Source organism: Ursus maritimus, unplaced genomic scaffold (assembly GCF_017311325.1).
Source record: "Ursus maritimus isolate PB19 unplaced genomic scaffold, ASM1731132v1 scaffold_2, whole genome shotgun sequence".
Classification (NCBI taxonomy): domain Eukaryota; kingdom Metazoa; phylum Chordata; class Mammalia; order Carnivora; family Ursidae; genus Ursus; species Ursus maritimus.
Genome location: NW_024424452.1, coordinates 8,847,111 through 8,863,803, shown reverse-complemented (window position 1 = coordinate 8,863,803; position 16,693 = coordinate 8,847,111). Strand labels below are relative to the sequence as shown.

The following is a 16,693-nucleotide window of genomic DNA, read 5'->3' as shown; positions in this document are numbered from 1 at the left end:
GAGGCTGGGTGGGGCCCCAATTCCTATATGGGACTCTGGAGGCCTGGCTGGCATCTGGAGGTCTGGCGGCATCCCCCTCAGTCCGGCAGTGGGGCCTGGCACGGGCCTGCCCCACCTACAGCCCTGCCCAGCTCCCTCAGGATAGGCTGCGCGTGGGAGAGGGTGGGGTGCGTTTGCATTTTCAGGTCTTTCCAGGCCTTGGCCAGCCTCACACCCTGACTAACCAGCTCCTCCGGGCTCAGGCGCTAGGGGTGGGGGTGTGGCAGCCGGTAGCCAGATCAGCCCCAGGCTGTGGATGTGGAAGAAGGCCGAGTTGGGGCGGCCACCATGGGGCTCGCACAGAGGCAGCTTGGCCCATCGCTTCTCCTCCTCCTCGTGGGGGCGCTGGTCTGGCCCCCGCCCTGTCTGAGCCTGGGTGAGTGGGGATCCTGGGATGAATTCACCCGGCCAGACCCAAGGGGCTGGGACACCCACTGGGGTGATGGGATCCTGGGAGCCCACCTGTCCAGTGGGGGAGAGCAGGTCCCAGACCCCTAATGCCTATCTCCTCGGCTACAGAGCTGATCCCCTACACGCCACAGATAACAGCCTGGGACCTGGAAGGGAAGGTCACAGCCACCACGTTCTCCCTGGAGCAGCCCCGCTGTGTCCTGGACGGGCTTGCCAGCGTTGCCAACACCATCTGGCTGGTGGTGGCCTTCAGCAACGGTATGTCATGGTGCGGGTTTGGGGCTGAGGAGAGCCGCAGGGTGGTGGGCCAGGCGTTGGACTTTATCCTGAGGGGCTCTGAGAGGGGGACAAAGTAACCTGGTTTGTGTCTGGAGGGAGCCTCTGGGCCCGGAGGCATGGAGGGCCAAGGCTGGGGGGCCTTGGGCCCAGCAAGGGGCTAGGCTCTCTAGCCCCATCTGTCTGTCCCTTTCTTCTGCAGCCTCCAGGGACTTCCAGAACCCACAGACACTAGCTGAGATCCCAGCCTTCCCATGGCTGCTGACTGATGGCCACTATATGACGCTGCCTCTATCCCTGGACCAGCTGCCCTGTGAGGACCCCAAGGACGGCAGCAGGGGCGTCCCCCTGCTGCGGGTGGGCAATGACCCTGGCTGCCTTGCTGACCTCCACCAGCTGCCCTACTGCAACAGCCCCCTCCCCAGCCCTGGACCTTACAGGTGGGTCTCTCCACCTGGCCCCCGGGACAGGGGCTGTGCTGGGGGACAAGGGGTCTCAGGGAAGAGGGCTGCCCTTCCTAACCTCTCCCTAGACCCTTCCTCTTCACAAGCTTTTGTTTATTCCTCTGTGGAGTCAAGGAGCAGCACTCATCCCAGCTGGGGGGCAGGCAGAATGTGGCCTTTCCGGGAGGCCTGCCCACGAAGAAGTGGGCACCACAGGGCTGGTGGGGACAGGGTGGGGTCTCGGGCCCAGAGTTGGGGGGTGGGGGCTGCCTGGGCCACAGGACGGGCCCAGGGGTCCTCAGGGAGTCCAAGTGGAGCCAAGAGAACCAGCACGGGGTGCAGGGAAGGTGGGGCATGGTGTGAGCTGGGCCGGCATTTCCATCCACAGCCTCCCTTGGCCCCCTGCCCTGCCCCTGCCCTGACAGGAGCCCTTCCCACCTCCCCCATGCCCACTTCCTGGCTCGGCCTCCTTTCACCTCCTGCCCCCATTCCTAGCAGCCACCAGAGCTGGCTGCCTCGGTGCCAGCCCACCTGGGTCCCTTCACACTCAAACACCTCCCGGGGCCCCCCACCTGGCACAAAGATACAACCTGAGCTCCTTTGCGAGGTTTCTGGTGCCCTCAGTGCTCAGCCCGCCTCTCCCTGGGATCCCAGGCTCTGAGAGCACCCTGACCACACCCCTCCCTCCCTGGACCTTTGCTTAGGGTGCTCGAGCCTACCGGGGCGCCTTCTGTGGCTTCCTAGACACCACCTGGCCAACCCTTTTCCCTGGGAGTCCTGGGGCTCCCAATCCATCTGACCCGCTGAGCCACCCTGAGGCACTCTGTATGTGACATTTAGTAACTGGGGCCACCAAGCCAGATGGGGTGTCTGGAGAACAATGGCTCAGAGGCACTGGGACCGCTGGCAGATCCGCAGAGCGGGACCAGGCCATGGGTTGTCCTGATGTGCCCCAGAAGAGCCTGGCCCAGAACTGCATGGGGCTTGGCCACTGTGGGCACCCTGCCCAGGGCAGTTGAGGCTCTGAGCCTCACCCCTTCTCCTCTCCACAGGGTGAAGTTCCTCCTGATGGACACCAGGGGATCACCCCAGGCCGAGACCAGGTGGTCCGACCCCATTGCTCTCCACCAAGGTAGCGCTGGGGGAGGGGGCGCTCTGGCCCCGGTCGACCCCTGTGGACTAGTCACCCGCCCCACCCCCCACCCCCGCCAAATGGTCATGTTCAGCCGGCCTCTCCCTCTGCTGCCAGGAGACTGGGGGCCTGGAGGCAGTGTCCAAGTCCAGCCCATTCCCCAAACAGAACCCGGTGCTGGGGAGGTAGGGCACCGGGTCAGCCTCATTGGCAGAGACACCAGCTCTGTCCATGCTCAAATGTTGGTCAGCCCTTGGGTGCCCAGGTCCCAGCCCAGTCGTGGGCAGAAACAGCCTTCCCCTCGAGCGCCAGCCCTGGGACAAGTGCTGCCAGGTGGAGAAGGGCCAGGACATGAGGGAGGCTGGGGTCAGAGTCAGGGCCACGGGTTCTGGGAGACCTCTTTCTACAGGGCCCTACAGGGCCAGGGATTCACCAGGCCAAGGAAACTGCTGTGGAAGGCCAGTGTCCACTGTGAGGGACACCTGGGACGCAGGCTACAGAGGCCAGGGTGTTGGGGGGGGTGTCTTGTCATCTGAAGTTCTTGAATGCCAGGCTCCAGGGAGCAGGGCAGGCACGTGGTCAGTCCTGAGGTCTGCTGCAGCTCTGCCCGCCATGGGCAGTGCAGTGGGCGGGCACACTGGAAGGAACAGCCTAGAAGGTGAGACTAAGTTACTGGAGGGGTGGGTGGTCCAGGCTGGCAGGGCACAGATGCCCGGCTGAGATGGACAGATGGGCGGGCTCAGGAGGCCGTCAGGCCTTGAGTGTGAGCCTGGGCGGGGAAGTGACTGCCCTGGGGTCAGGGAGCAGCCTCTGAGCAGCTGCTGTGTGCAGGGAAAGCCCCAGCCTCCATCGACACGTGGCCAGGGCGGCGCGGTGGTGACATGGTCGTCATCACCTCCATCCTCTCGTCTCTGGCTGGCCTCCTGCTCCTGGCCTTCCTGGCAGCGTCCACCTTGCGCTTGTGAGTGATGACAGCCCCACGGGCCTCTCTCCCACCCCAAGGAGCCCTCCCCTCTCCCTGGTCCCAGCACCTGGAAGCCCTACACGAACCTTGCGGTTTTGAGTTGGCAGTGCCCCTTCCAGGGATGTTTGGGGAATTTCCGCCCCAGGTCTCTCTCACCTGGAGGGCAGCAGGTGGCCCAGCAGCTCCTCTGAAGACAGGTTCAGAGAAGGGGACACCTCTCTCTGCCCTGCCCTTCATTGTGTCCTTGGCCCTGGCCTTTCTCCTCCTGGGCCTTGCTTTCTCTCCAAGGAGCCCTCAGTCACTTCAAAGAACCGATACCAGGGCAGTCAGGGCAACCACCTGGAGGAGGTGGGCCAGCAGCTGCTTCTAGAAGAAAGGAAAGGGAGAGGCTGCGGGAGGAGGCCCTGACTTAGCAGTGGGCTCCACCCAGCAGGGACCCAATGCCGCCTCCTCTCCCCATCTAGCTCCAGCCTGTGGTGGCCCGAGGAGGCCCCGGAGCAGCTGCGAATTGGCTCCTTCGTGGGGAAGCGCTACATGACCCACCACATCCCACCCAGCGAGGCCGCCACCCTGCCCGTGGGCTGTGAGCCTGGCCTGGACCCCCTCCCCAGCCTCAGCCCCTAGCCTGGCCCATGCTGATGTAGGAAGATGTTAGGGTTTGTAGCCCACCACCTAGAAAGAACTCTTGAGACATCTTTGTTGCCAAAAGGTGGTTTTATTAAAGCACGGGGACAGGACCCACGGTCAGAAAGAGCTGCACTGACTGGGTCGTGAGGAGTGGCCCATTATATACTTTCAAGTTGGGAGGGGGTTAGGGATAGCGTAAGTCTTTTAAGGAATTTTGGAAGCAAGGTTTCCAGGATCCTGAGGGGGCTAGCTATTATTGTTAGGGAAAGGTCATTTATTACTGTTTAGTAAAAACTGTCACCAGACTCTTCGAATGTATATCGCTAGGTCACGTACTTGCAGGATGATTGCCAACATGTATTTTGGGGATTTAGAGATACAGGAAGTTTCCAAAGGAATTTTTATGCGTAAAGTAGACTTGCAGGGTCCGGGGGGTCAGGCTAGGATTGCCTTTTGCCCTTAGCAAAGTGTCAACATCCAGGCAGCTGAGTCCCTAGAGGAATGTCACCCTGCCTGTTTGAAGGACTTGTCAGTGGTCGTAAGTAATAAGGAAATTTAATAATTTTTCTTCTGCCTTTGTCCAACACTAGCAGCCCTGTCTTTGCCTTTCCTGTTCTGCTCTCCCCAGGGGGGGTCAGGGTCAGGCTAGCATGCAGCCCCCATTTCCATCCCTACCTCTGTTCTGCCTGGCCTCCTGCAGGAGAGGTTAGAGGTAATGTGGAGACGCCGCCCTGACCAGAAGCTTCCAGGCTCTGGGTGGGGGCTGCAGGTAGCCTCGCTCTGTGCAGGGGACTGGGCCAGGCCCATCACAGGGTGTATGGGGCCCGAGCCCCCTCTGTCTCTCTGCCCCACCTTCCAGTGGCTGGGGACTTGAGGCGCCTCCATTGTCCCTGGGCGCGAGCCCTTTCTGTGGGGGGCCAGAAGGTCAGAGTGTAGATGCACATTGTGACCGTCTGACCACTGATTCCACCACTTCCAACCCCACGGCACACACAGATGGCTTACTCATTATCACGCCACGAGCATTTTTTTTTAAAGATTTTATTTATTTATTTATTTATTTGACAGAGAGACAGACAGCCAGCGAGAGAGGGAACACAAACTGGGGGAGTGGGAGAGGAAGAAGAAGTCTCCCAGCAGAGGAGCCTGAGGCAGGGCTCTATCCCAGAACGCCGGGATCATGCCCTGAGCCGAAGGCAGACGCTTAACGACTGAGCCACCCAGGCGCCCCCCACGAACATTTATTAAACACCTGCTGTATGCCGCTGACAGTGTTAGACATGGGGTCTCAGGCAGAGCCAGTCTTGATCTTGGGGAGCTCACTCAGCACTCTGGACCTGAGATGACCATGTATCCAGATGTGATCTGTTACTGTTAGGACTGTCAGGCCTTCAGATTGTCACATACTCTCGGGTTCACGCTTCTTAGATGATCACCCCAACGGGCTCTCTCAGGCCGGGAGCCCCGCCGTCACTCGCATCCCCGCTAGCATCCGTCTCTTCGCATGGCCGGTGGTTTCTGCTGTGGCCACACGGGGGCGCCAATGCGCCGCAGCCGGCCGGCCCCGCGCACGCGCACTCATATTCACAGAGCGGCCGGACGCTGCGGGGTGGGGGCTGCGGCAGTGACTGACCTGAAGCCGAAGCGCAGCGGCCACTGAATGGAGTCCCCGGAGGTCAGGGCTCTAGGCCTCAACTCGGCCAAGCCAGAGAGAGGAGCAGTCACGCTCCCGCTTGAGGGCCTACTGTGTGCCGTCCAATCTGCACAACCGCCACCCTCTTCTAGACGGAGAAACTGAGGCTCGGTGACTTGTCCTCACGCTCTGTCCACCGCCGCCGCGCCGCTCCTGGCTTCTCCAGCCTGACCGCGGGTCCCAGCATGCAGGCTCCTCTGGAGGGCGCCCAGCGGTGGCCCATGTATGCCCTCCCCCTTCAGAGGTGAATATACGTTGGTCTGTCTCCTCCATCACCGAGGGGTGCCTGGGCTGGTTGGGGGAGAGGAGTGTCTATGTCCGGGACCCAGCCTGTCTTCAGCCCGTCCAGCCCCCATCTGCCCTGAGCCTGTCCCTTTGACTGGTAGCCCTAACTGCACTTTGGGGGTGCCCCACCACCTAATGAGCCCCAGGGAAACCCACCCTTGCATCTCAGGGCCAAGAAGCCAACCACCAACGCAGCTTCCGTAGAGTTAGCAGGGCTTCCTCCCAGGCAGACATTTCAGGGAGGTTTTGCTGTCAAAACCCATGAATGCCTGGGCCCTAGTGGTTTATCCCCCATCCTACCTGCACCCCAGCAGCCACAAGACCTCCTCCAGGTGCAGGCAGAAGCAGGTTCAAATGCAGTCAGGAGCTCAGGCTCCAGTGTCCTGGGTGACATCGGCCGTGGGAGCCAGCCCCTTCGGGCAGCCACTTTTGAAATTCTGCTGCTGTGGAACCTAGGACACTCTTGGCCCCTTGGAATCAGAGAAGGGTTAAAACCAGCTATATCCAACAGAGCCCGTCTCCCACTGTTCTGTCCAGGCCTGGCTCCAACACCAGAGGCCCGGACACCCCGCTCAGGGCCTGCTCAGGTGGGGATGGTGAGGAGCAAGAGGCTTGCAGTGTTTGCTGAACGAACCAGCCCAGGGCCGGAGCATCAGGCAGGAGCAGGAATCGCCCCAGGCGTTTATAGGTCCCAGGGCCGTCTTGTGGCTTATACTGATCTTAGACACAGCCCCAGGGATGGCCCATGTGTGCCCAGGGCTGCTCCTGGCTTCTGAACAGCACCCCGGAGCCCCGTGAGGAGCTGTTCTCACCCCATCCAGCCATCTGAGCCTTGACCGTGAGGACAGGCTCCAGACAGACATTGCAGCGCCGTGGGTAAAGCATAGCCCAGGGGAAGAAAGCGACCCCACCTGAAGGTCAAGGGGCTTCCCAAGGGTGACTTCTGAGATCAATCTGGAGGGGCACATAGAAGTGAGTCAAGTAGGGGGGGAAGGAGGAAGGGAGAGTCGGGGAGACCAAGTGTAAATGGTTTCACCCTGTGGGGCCACGGATGGTGCCCAGTGGCTGGCAGCAGGGACGAGGAGCCTGGAGGCCCGGATGAGGGGGACTGGCCTGGTCTTCCAGGCACATGGAACCAGGCCTGAACCAGGACAGAGAAAGGGAGTTGGAGAGGAGGGGGTGGATTCCAGAATATTCAGGAGGTGGCCTGAGGAACAGGGACTTCGTAGATGAAGGAGATGCTCTAGGAGAGGCCATGCTCAGGTTGCTGATGGGGGGGGGGGCTGGCTATGACTGCAAAATGGAGGTGCTTTACGTCCTGCAAGTGGTTCTGTCCCCCAGCCTGCCTCAGAGCAGACCTCAGAAAAGGGGATTCTGGGGATACCATCTTAGCAAATGGGTAAGTTCAAAAGAACGTTAATATTTTACAAAGATAGAAGCCTACCTCGGGTCAGCAGGAGGGCATCCTGGGAGCCCTGAGGACGGTGGGTGATCTGGCCCAGGGCTGTGGTGGCAAGCAGATCAGGGAGTCACAGAATCCACATGGAGAAGGGGCAGCAGGATTGGTCATGGCCCAGCATGGGCACCACCCCAGTGGGCCCCGGGGAGACAGCACAGGGCATTCTGCTCCACAGTCACGCTCCAGAGGGTCACCAGCTGGACCCACCCTGCGCAGGCCAGCCCATGACAGCCTTGAGCAGAGTGTGTAGTGAAAACCATGTTATGGTGAATCTTTGATTAAAGAGCCTTTTCAGTTTTCCCCAGGACTGTATTTGAGGGAGGGCCTCCAAATCCGTTGGCCTGTAATGTAATGGCTCAGTGGCTAAAAACAAGCTCATTGTTAAAAAAGGAAAAAACAGCGGTGATTGTGGGGTGATGACTCACAGATGACTCATCAGACCAAGAATCAAAGGAATCAGGATGACAGCAGGTGGAAACCAGGGGGGGGGAAGGGGACCACTGCTCCCTCTCACCCTCTGGGTTCACTTTGTTCCTCTTTGTCTCTGAACCATGCATTCCTGCCCATCCCTGCGATCCCCAGCCAGCCACCCCATCTCTAACTGGTCTCTCCACCTCAGTGTTCCTGACCCCCACACCCGTCCTCCTCCCAGTATCTGGAGGGGCCGGATGACGAACCTGACGGTGTCCACCTTTGCTCGCAACTTTCAGGGATTTCCTGCTGCGAGACCGGAATCTAGATTCACCATCTCAGTTTCGAGGCCCCATCAATCCATCCCTTGCTCCCTGTATTCCAGTCACACAGGTCCCTGGCTAGCCCTCCTGCCACAGGGCCTTTGCACTTGCTTTCCCCCCTCAGTGTAAAACACTTCTCCACTTTGTTCGTCTAGATCATTCCTCGGCTCCTGTGTCTCTTCTTCAGGGAAGCCCTTCTTAACCCTTCAGCTCTCTTGGATCCCTGTTCTTTCCCCTCTCTGCACATTTTCCATTTTGTAATTAGACATTTAAAAGGGTGGGTTTTGCATCTCTCCCACTGGACTGGAAAATCTAGGAGGGCAGGGAATGTGTCGGTTTGCTCACCGTGGGGCCCCTAGAGCTAGCACGGTGCCTGGCTCCCCGGTGGGTGCAAATGAACATTTGTCGACTGACCGCTTTATAAAAGGCAAATACATCTTTGCATTCTTTTCAAAAAATATCAGCTTCATTGAGATCTAATTCAAATACCATGCAATATACCTACTTAAAGTGTTCAGGTCTCTGATTTCTAGCATATTCACAGAGTTGCAAATCACCATCAACTTCAGAACATTTTAATCATCCTGAAAGATACCGTACTATACCCATGAGGCAGGCACCTCTCTGAGTCCCTGGCAACCACTCACCTACTTCCTGGACGGCTCGTAGAAAAGGTGGTCCTTTGTGACTGGCGTATTTTGGGGGGAAAGAAAACAGAAGCCCTGACATTTATTTGCCCGTCATGGGTTCCGTCACTCGCTGCTCCTCTCATTTGGATGAATCACTTCTTAATCATTTTTAACTGGGTTAAAAATCCCAGTGGTAGGAAAAGTGGGGTCTCTTTCACCCACCCAGGAAACCGTCAGGGAGGCTCAGTCTCCACAGGGCCCAGGAAACCCCCCCACCGCCCCGCAACAACAGCGTGTTCTCAGCCACAAAGAGCAGGAACCAACCTTGGCAAGCTCAGTAGGGAAAGAATGTTCTAGAAGAGATTGGGAAGCTCCTAGAAACTCTGAGAGAGCCAGGGCTGGAGATCAAACTGCATTCTTTGGGTCCCACCGTGGGAGCTTCTGGGCTGGTTGTGTCCGGAAGCTGGACATGGTGGCTGCTGCCCTGGCCAGAAGGGCTAGCCTTGGCACCCATCCCTTTGTCTGGGGTGGGTGCATGACTGGTGGGCACCTTGGCTACATGGGTGCCTGGAAAGTCACACTCTCTGGCAGCCACAGTGAGAGGTGCAGACTCCAGCCCCCACCACAAATGGGCCATGCTGGGTGCCTGGGTGTGGGTGAGGGGCTGACTGAGTCCTTGTGGAGGAGGGACACCTTTTCGTGACTCTCCAGTGCTGGCTCTGGAAAGACACAGAGCAGAAAGACAGTTTCCCAGACAAAAGAAGGGAGTGGCCGGAACTCGACAGTCAGAATGGCAGTCGTTTAACACTCGGAAGGTGGCCGGGTAGTGTGCTTTATATTCACTGTAATGAAAGAATGTCATTCAATGCTGGGGGCTCTTCAGAGCTTTACTGGCTGTGACTGTGGCCTTCTAGGAAGGCCCCCAGGGCCAATGTGGGGGAGACCGAGGGCCTCTCCAGGGTCTGACCCTTGGACTTGTGACACCTCACTCCTCACTCTGCAGCCTGCCTACCCCACCCAGTGGCTCCCTGGAAGGGAGGGGGAGAGGGGAGTGGTGTGGGGGCAGAGGGGCAGTTACTGGGGACACATTTCTGGGCAGGTCGATGGACCTGGGGACCCAGCCCAGAGACCCTCCAGGCCATACGGAGGGCTCAGATCCAGTCCCTGTCCTTAGGAAGAGTCCCACACACGGGGGAGGTGCCGCCACTGTGATAGACGGAATTGTGGAAAACCCTTACGTGGAAACTCTAACTCCTAGTGCCTCAGAATGCAACTGTATTTGGAGACAGGGTCTCTAAAGAGGGAATTAAGTAAGGCCTTTAGAGTGGGACGTCATCCAATCCAACCGGCGTCTGGATAAAAGATGAGGACACGGACACCAGGGATGTGGGCACAGAGGAGAGACCGTGGGACCAGGCATTGGGCAGCCGTGTGCACCCCAAGGAGAGAGGTCTCCAAAGAAACCGACCCTGCGCCCTGGATCTTGGGCTTCCAGAGGGAGAAAACAGGTACCTGGTGTTTGTTTTTAAGTAAGCTCCGTGCACAACACGGGGCTTGACCTCACAACCCCGAGATCCAGAATGGCACGCTCTACCGACTGAGCAGGCCAGGCGCCCCAAGGCTTGTTTGAGCACCCGGTCTGTGGCGTCGAGCTACGGCCGCCTGAGAGGACTGATCCATCCACCGTTACACCACAGTGGGCGAGAATGTTCAAGGAGGTGGAGCGCGTGGAGCAGGGGTGAGGGTCAGAGGTCATTTAACTTGGAGCCAACAGGTGAGCTGAGGGCAGGGGCTTTTGTGTGTGAGGCTTGGAGGCAAGGCAGGGCCTGGGGGACCTCTGGGCAGGCTGAGGACTTCAGAATGGACTTGGCTGTAGGCTGGGGTCCACCTGCTCACTGTCTCTGGCCCAGCTTTCTGGGTGGCCTCCCCTAGCCCCCATACAGAAGCCAGAAGCCCCTATAGCCATGTCCGGTCCCTCTCTTTCCATCCCCCACACTGGTCCCAGCCTGGATGCCCCTGATTCATGGGGCAGAGCCCCGAGCACGAGACAGGAGTCCGGGGTTCTTTATGCCTTATTTGCTGGGGGAGCCCCACCAGGTAGCCCCGCCCTGGCCTCAGCTTCTCCTCTGCAAAATGAGCGAAGACCTCCAAGCTCCTCGGCTCAGACACTCCAGTCCTGGCCTCCCCGAAACCCCACTCCCTGTGGGTGACACAGGCTAGAGTTACCCACGGGAAAGAATGTGTTGCCCCTGACAACCATTCTTCTCCGTGACTTCTCTCCCTGAGGGACAGAGAGGAATGCCTCATTAGTCATCCTGGCCTCTCCCTCCTTATCTCCAGCCCTGCTCCCTCTGCTCCCCAGTGGAGGTGGCTCAAAGCCCCCACGAGTGTTTCATGGAACCCCCAGGCTCAGCCTTGCCCTCCGATCTCATGCCTGGAACCCTGTCCTTGTCTGAGCTCTAACTGCGTGGGACCGGGGCAGTGGAAGAGCCCCCAAGGGCAGCGGGTGCCATGGGGTGCGGGTGGGGGGATGGGCAGGAGGGGTTGGGGGCTGAGAGTGGGCTCAGGGCATCAGACATCTCCGGGTGCCTCTTCCGAGTGGGGTCCTCTGCCGGCAGAGCTGCTGGCCTCTCTGATAGCCTATTGGAGGGATGAGTGGATAAAGGGCCCACCCTTTTCCCAGCCCCCACTTTGCCTCTAGAGCTTCTGCCCACAGTGGTCCTGGCACATAGTAGCCCCTCAATAAACAGTGTGGGAGTGGCACTGAACGTAGCAACCAAAAAAACCTGTCTTCTGACCTCCAGTGTCCTGGTGGGGAGACGTAGGCCCAGAGCAGGAAGGACTTGGCCTGGGCTTAGGTGGGTCACAGATGAGCCGGGGTCGCTTGCCTCTTGGCCCCAAAATTGTGAGATTTCACTCCAAGGAGGCATTTTCCTACTAAAAGAGCTTTCTGGTTTATGATTCCAGGTGTGTGATGCCTTTTTTTTTTTTTTTTAAGATTTTATTTATTTATTTGACAGAGACAGCCAGCGAGAGAGGGAACACAAGCAGGGGGAGCGGGAGAGGAAGAAGCAGGCTCCCAGCGGAAGAGCCTGATGTGGGGCTCGATCCCAGAACGCTGGGATCATGCCCTGAGCCAAAGGCAGACGCTTAACGACTGCACCACCCAGGCGCCCCCCAGGTGTGTGATGCTTTAACTAGACCAGGTAGGTGGTGAGCTGCCTGTCTTGAGGGGTGTTCGAGCAGACCTGGGAGGGGTCATTGCAGTAAAAAGATTCAGGGCCAGGGTGGGGTCAATGAACTGTGGGGTCTTTTCCCCTTGATATTGGCACAGATGGCTCTCTGTCATGGTTTGGTGAGCGGCCCCAAGACCAAGACTCTGGTGCAGGGGGAAGGGACTGGGTCATCTGCACTTCCCTTCTCTGCATGAGGACGCCCCACCCTGCAGATTTGGGGCACCGCTCTGCTGGGGAGGGCGGAGAAGAGCTGGCTGCCCCTGGAAGGGCCAGCGCTTCGCTTCTCCCTGTGCACCTCCACGGGACAGGGTGTGATGGTTGCCATGGAGCTGGGGCCTTGTTTGGTGACATGGAGCTGGGTGGGCCTTTGGGAGCCTTTAGCTGGCTGCTCTGTGTTTGGGGGCGGGTAGAAACCCCACCTCGTCCCATGAGTCACCCCAAAGGTACTAGGCAAGGTAGATCCTTGGGAACAGACTATTCGCTAGGGCTTGGCATGCCCCCACCCCGTTCCTCTGGGCATTCTGGGCCCACACCCTTCACACTGGGACTCACTGGGGCTGGGGACATCTGGGCCAGGAAGAGGGGACACAGCAGAGAAGCTGGGGTGTACCCTGAAGCCACGACATGGTAGCTGTCAGCCCGATGCTGTAAAACAAGATGGTACCCATGGGCCAGCTGGCCAGATGCACAGAGCAGGGAGGGGCCAAATTAGCAGTCAGAATCATTACTGAGCACGACTGCTGTGGCAGACCCTGGGCTCAGCACTGGGGATGCAGCGGGGGAGTTACTGTTAATGGAGAAAAGACACATTCGTCAAATAACCATACAGCCAATTATTATAGTCGGGGAAGTAGCTGTAATGGCCTGATACTGATGCCCGAATAGACAGATTGATCTAAGAAATGGATCAGAGAGTCCAGAAGCTGACCTGAACACACACACACACACAAATCAGGCACGGATGTCTCTGTGAACTTCGAGGTGTAGGATACACCAGACTTCTTTGTTTTCTGAATCCTAGCAACTCTGGTTCCCGGTGTCCACTCTCTCGGGCTGTGGGTCCGATATTGGTCACTTTGTGTGTCCTCTGTCCCCTCCTGAGCTTGTGCCAAAGTCCCAGCATGGACCCAGGCTAGGAAAATGGCCATGGGCGGAGGTGGTGTCTCCGGCCTTGGGTCTACCCTGGTCCTTCTTGTCACTGTCATTATTGCTGTCACATCATGGCACGGCTGGGAGCTGCCGACTCTGGTGACATTCAGTTGGGCCTGAGGAGGGGCCGGCCCTCAGCTTGTGGACCAGGCTCCTGTCTGGGACGGTGGGTGACAGCATCCCCCAGCCTAGCTGACCCCGTGCTTCTCTGCTGCCTGGGTCCCCTGCTGTCACCCACAACAGCCCAAGGATGAATCTTGCAGGACTAGGGAGGACTCCTGGAGGCCTGGGAGTCTGGGAAGGAGCCCTCATACCTGTGCTTGGCAGGACCAACTGAGCCAGTGGTACCCCGAGTGGGCTGTGGAGACCCCGGTACATATGGGAGCTTGTCCCGGGTTAAGCTGAGAGGGGACCCTAAGAATTGCCTGTGTCTGTGGTATATGACAAAAATAGCATTTCTTTTTTTTTTTATTTGTTTTTTTAAGATTTTATTTATTTGAGAGAGAGAGAGCGAGCACAAGGAGGGGAGGGTCAGAGGGAGAAGCAGACTCTCCACGGAGCAGGGAGCCCGACGCGGGGCTCCATCCTGGGATTCTAGGATCATAACCTGAGCCGAAGGTAGTTGCTCAACCGAGCCACCCAGGTGCCCCAAAAATGTCATTTCAAATCAATAGGGAATGCACTGATTTTTTGGTATTTTATTTTTCTAGTTTGGGTTTTTTTTGTTTTGTTTTTGTTTTTGCCTTTTTTTTTTTAAAGGAAAGGATTACTTTTTTTTTTTAAGATTTATTTATTTATTTATTTGACAGAGAAAGAGACAGCCAGTGAGAGAGGGAACACAAGCAAGGGGAGTGGGTGAGGAAGAAGCAGGCCCCCAGTGGATGCGAGGCTTGATCGCAGAACGCCAGGATCACGCCCTGAGCAGAAGGCAGACACTTAATGACTGAGCCACCCAGGCACCCCGCCTTTTTTTTTAAGTAAGCTCTGTACCCAATGTGGGGCTTGAACTCACGACCCCAAGATCAAGAGCCACATGCTCTACCAACTGAGCCAGCCAGGCGCCCCAGTTTTGGGGGTTTTATGGAGGCTTCATTATGTAGGCATAATTGATTAAGCCATTGGCAACTGGGGAGTCATTCAACCACCAGCCCCAGTCCCCTTTCTGGAAGTAGGGGGGATGGGGCAGAAAGTTCCAGTCCTCTCCTCTGGCTGCTTCCCTGGAACACCAGCCCCCATCCTGGGGTTACCTAGAGCTTTCCAAATTTCCTCATTAACATAAACTCAGGTGTGGTTGAAAGGGGCTCATTATGAAAAACAAAGACATATTTCACCTTTACTACTGCGGGAGACCACAGACAAAGACCAGTGTATCTCACAGTAGCCACAGTTAAGTGATAGGGGGACACACACCAAACCGGGGACAGAGGGGGCCTAGGGGTGGGGGCAGGAGAGAGAGGGGCACGGGCAGGAAGAGGGAAAATACAAAAGGAAGCTCAGGGGGAAGTGCAGGGCACTAATTTAAGTGTAGGCCACAAACCGAGAAGGGAAAGTAGCCGCGGTCCCGCAATGCAACACGGATCTCAAAGGGACAGAGTCCTGCGTGAGCCCCACCTGGACCTGGGGCCAGTCTCCACCCGGGCGGCAGGGAGGTCCTCTCTCGGTTGGGCCCTGTTTTCTCATCTGTATGATGAGATTAGTCAAAATGCCTGCCCTGCCCGTTTCTGGGGAGCTGAGGAGATGAGTTTCCGAGCAAGAACTCGCCTTCAGGAAGATAAAGCAAGCTCTCCCCTGTTATGATGTCCGTCTCAACGCCTTTTAAAAAGGTAGAAAGAGGGCGCCTGGGTGGCTCAGTCATTAACCCTCTGACTGTGGCTCAGGCCTTGCTCAGTGGGGAGCATGCTTCTCCCTCTCCCTGCCGCCCCTTCCCCCCGCTTGTGCGCTCTCTCTCTCTCTCTCTCTCAAATAAATAAATAAAATCTTTAAAAAAAAAAAAAAAAAAAGCTAACAGGGCGCCTGGGTAGCTCAGTCGTTAAGCGTCTGCCTTCAGCTCAGGGCATGATCCCGGCATTCCAGGATCGGGATCGAGTCCCACATCGGGCTCCTCCGCTGGGAGCCTGCCTCTTCCTCTCCCACTCCCCTGCTGTGTTCCCTCTCTCGCTGGCTGTCTCTCTGTCACATAAATAAATAAAATCTTAAAAAAAAAAAAAAAGCTTAAAAAAATAAAAAGCTGGGGCGTTAAAGAAAGCCCTCCCAGGGCTGGGTCTGACCCAGACCCTCGGGTTGGCCCCCCACTCCTCTTCTCCCCTCTGTGCACCCCACGAGTACAGGAGGGCCAGTGCCCGCAGCTGGGGCAGGGCCCTCGGGGCAGAGACTGGCCGAAGCAAAGGCTCAGAGGTGCCAAGCAGCGGGAGCCTTAAAGAGGTGTCTCACCCTCTGGCAGAGCCTCCCCCCACACACACCCAGGCTCAGCCTGCCCTCATCTGCCTTCCCTGAGCTTTTGCTCTGGTTTCGGTCCCCAGGTCCCTGGGGGTTGAGTCAATCACGGATGGAAGTACAGTGATTTCAAATCTTGAAAAATCTGAAACTCTGTGCTAGCCTGCCCAAGGAGAGTTGGCCGCAAAAAAATCTACGAGGCAATTACATAGTTGGTAGGAGTATTTACCCCTTTTGAAGTTCACTGTAATAGATAATTGGCACCATTTAAGTACTTTTGGGGGAAAAAATAGTGTATGTGGGCTGGCAATCAAATAGCATGTAAATGCATTATAATCACTAAGAGGATTTATAATTGTTTTAAAAATGTGTTTTAGGGGCACCTGGGTGCCATAATCGGTCAGGTGTCTGACTCTTGGTTTCGGCTTGGGTCATGATCTTGGGGTCGTGAGATCCAGCCCCACGTTGGGCTCTGTGCTCAGCTTGGAGTCGGCTTGGGATTCTCCCTCTCCCTCTGCCCCTCCCACTCATGCTCTTTCTCTCTGTCTCAAGTAAATAAATAAATCTTCTGGAAAATAGAGAGAGAGAGAGAGGGGAAGATAAATGTTTTTTTTTTTTTTTAAAGATTTTATTTATTTATTCGACAGAGATAGAGACAGCCAGCGAGAGAGGGAACACAAGCAGGGGGAGTGGGAGAAGAAGAAGCAGGCTCATAGCGGAGGAGCCTGATGTGGGGCTCGATCCCATAACGCTGGGATCACGCCCTGAGCCGAAGGCAGACGCTTAACCGCTGTGCCACCCAGGCGCCCCAAGATAAATGTTTTTTAAAGTAACTCCCCAAAGGAGTTTGGGTTTCAGGAGGGTGGCTCTGGCCAGGGGCAGAGGTTGGGCTGAGGGAGGCTGCTGCTTGGGGCAGGGGGTGCCCCATGAGGGGCTTCTGCTCCAATCCAGGTGAGAGGTGGTCAGTACATGCTCAGCACCACCCCCACCCCCACTCCTGGCCCCCGACCCCATCTGGGACCCTCCTGTCTGGGGAAGAATTGCCCTGTCCTGGCAGCAGCCAGGCTAGAGGAAGAAGAGAGGACGGGTCCCCTGGATAAGGAGAGGAGGAAGGGCAATGTTGGGGAGTCCCCCCCCCCCCCAGGGCCCAGGCTGAAGGGAGTGCCCCCAAGCTTGCCTTTGG

General features: G+C 57.4%; 1 protein-coding gene across 1 annotated transcript; it reads left to right on the top strand.

Annotated features, from left to right (window-relative positions):
* Nucleotides 1-191: 191 nt before the first annotated feature.
* UPK3B (uroplakin 3B) lies at nucleotides 192-3,894 on the top strand. The gene is made up of 6 exons (XM_008698528.2): nucleotides 192-415; nucleotides 559-708; nucleotides 929-1,166; nucleotides 2,222-2,301; nucleotides 3,133-3,262; nucleotides 3,730-3,894. The coding sequence occupies exons 1-6, from the start codon at nucleotides 328-330 to the stop codon at nucleotides 3,887-3,889; spliced, it is 846 nt and encodes a 281-aa protein (XP_008696750.2). The 5' UTR covers nucleotides 192-327; the 3' UTR covers nucleotides 3,890-3,894.
* The last annotated feature ends 12,799 nt before the right edge of the window (nucleotides 3,895-16,693 follow it).

Coding starts and splice junctions, on each gene's coding strand:
- UPK3B (XM_008698528.2), top strand. CDS start 328: ATGGGGCTCGCACAGAGGCAGCTTGGCCCATCGCTTCTCCTCCTCCTC. Junction 416..558: donor CCCGCCCTGTCTGAGCCTGG/GTGAGTGGGGAT, acceptor CCTCGGCTACAG/AGCTGATCCCCTACACGCCA. Junction 709..928: donor GGTGGTGGCCTTCAGCAACG/GTATGTCATGGT, acceptor TTTCTTCTGCAG/CCTCCAGGGACTTCCAGAAC.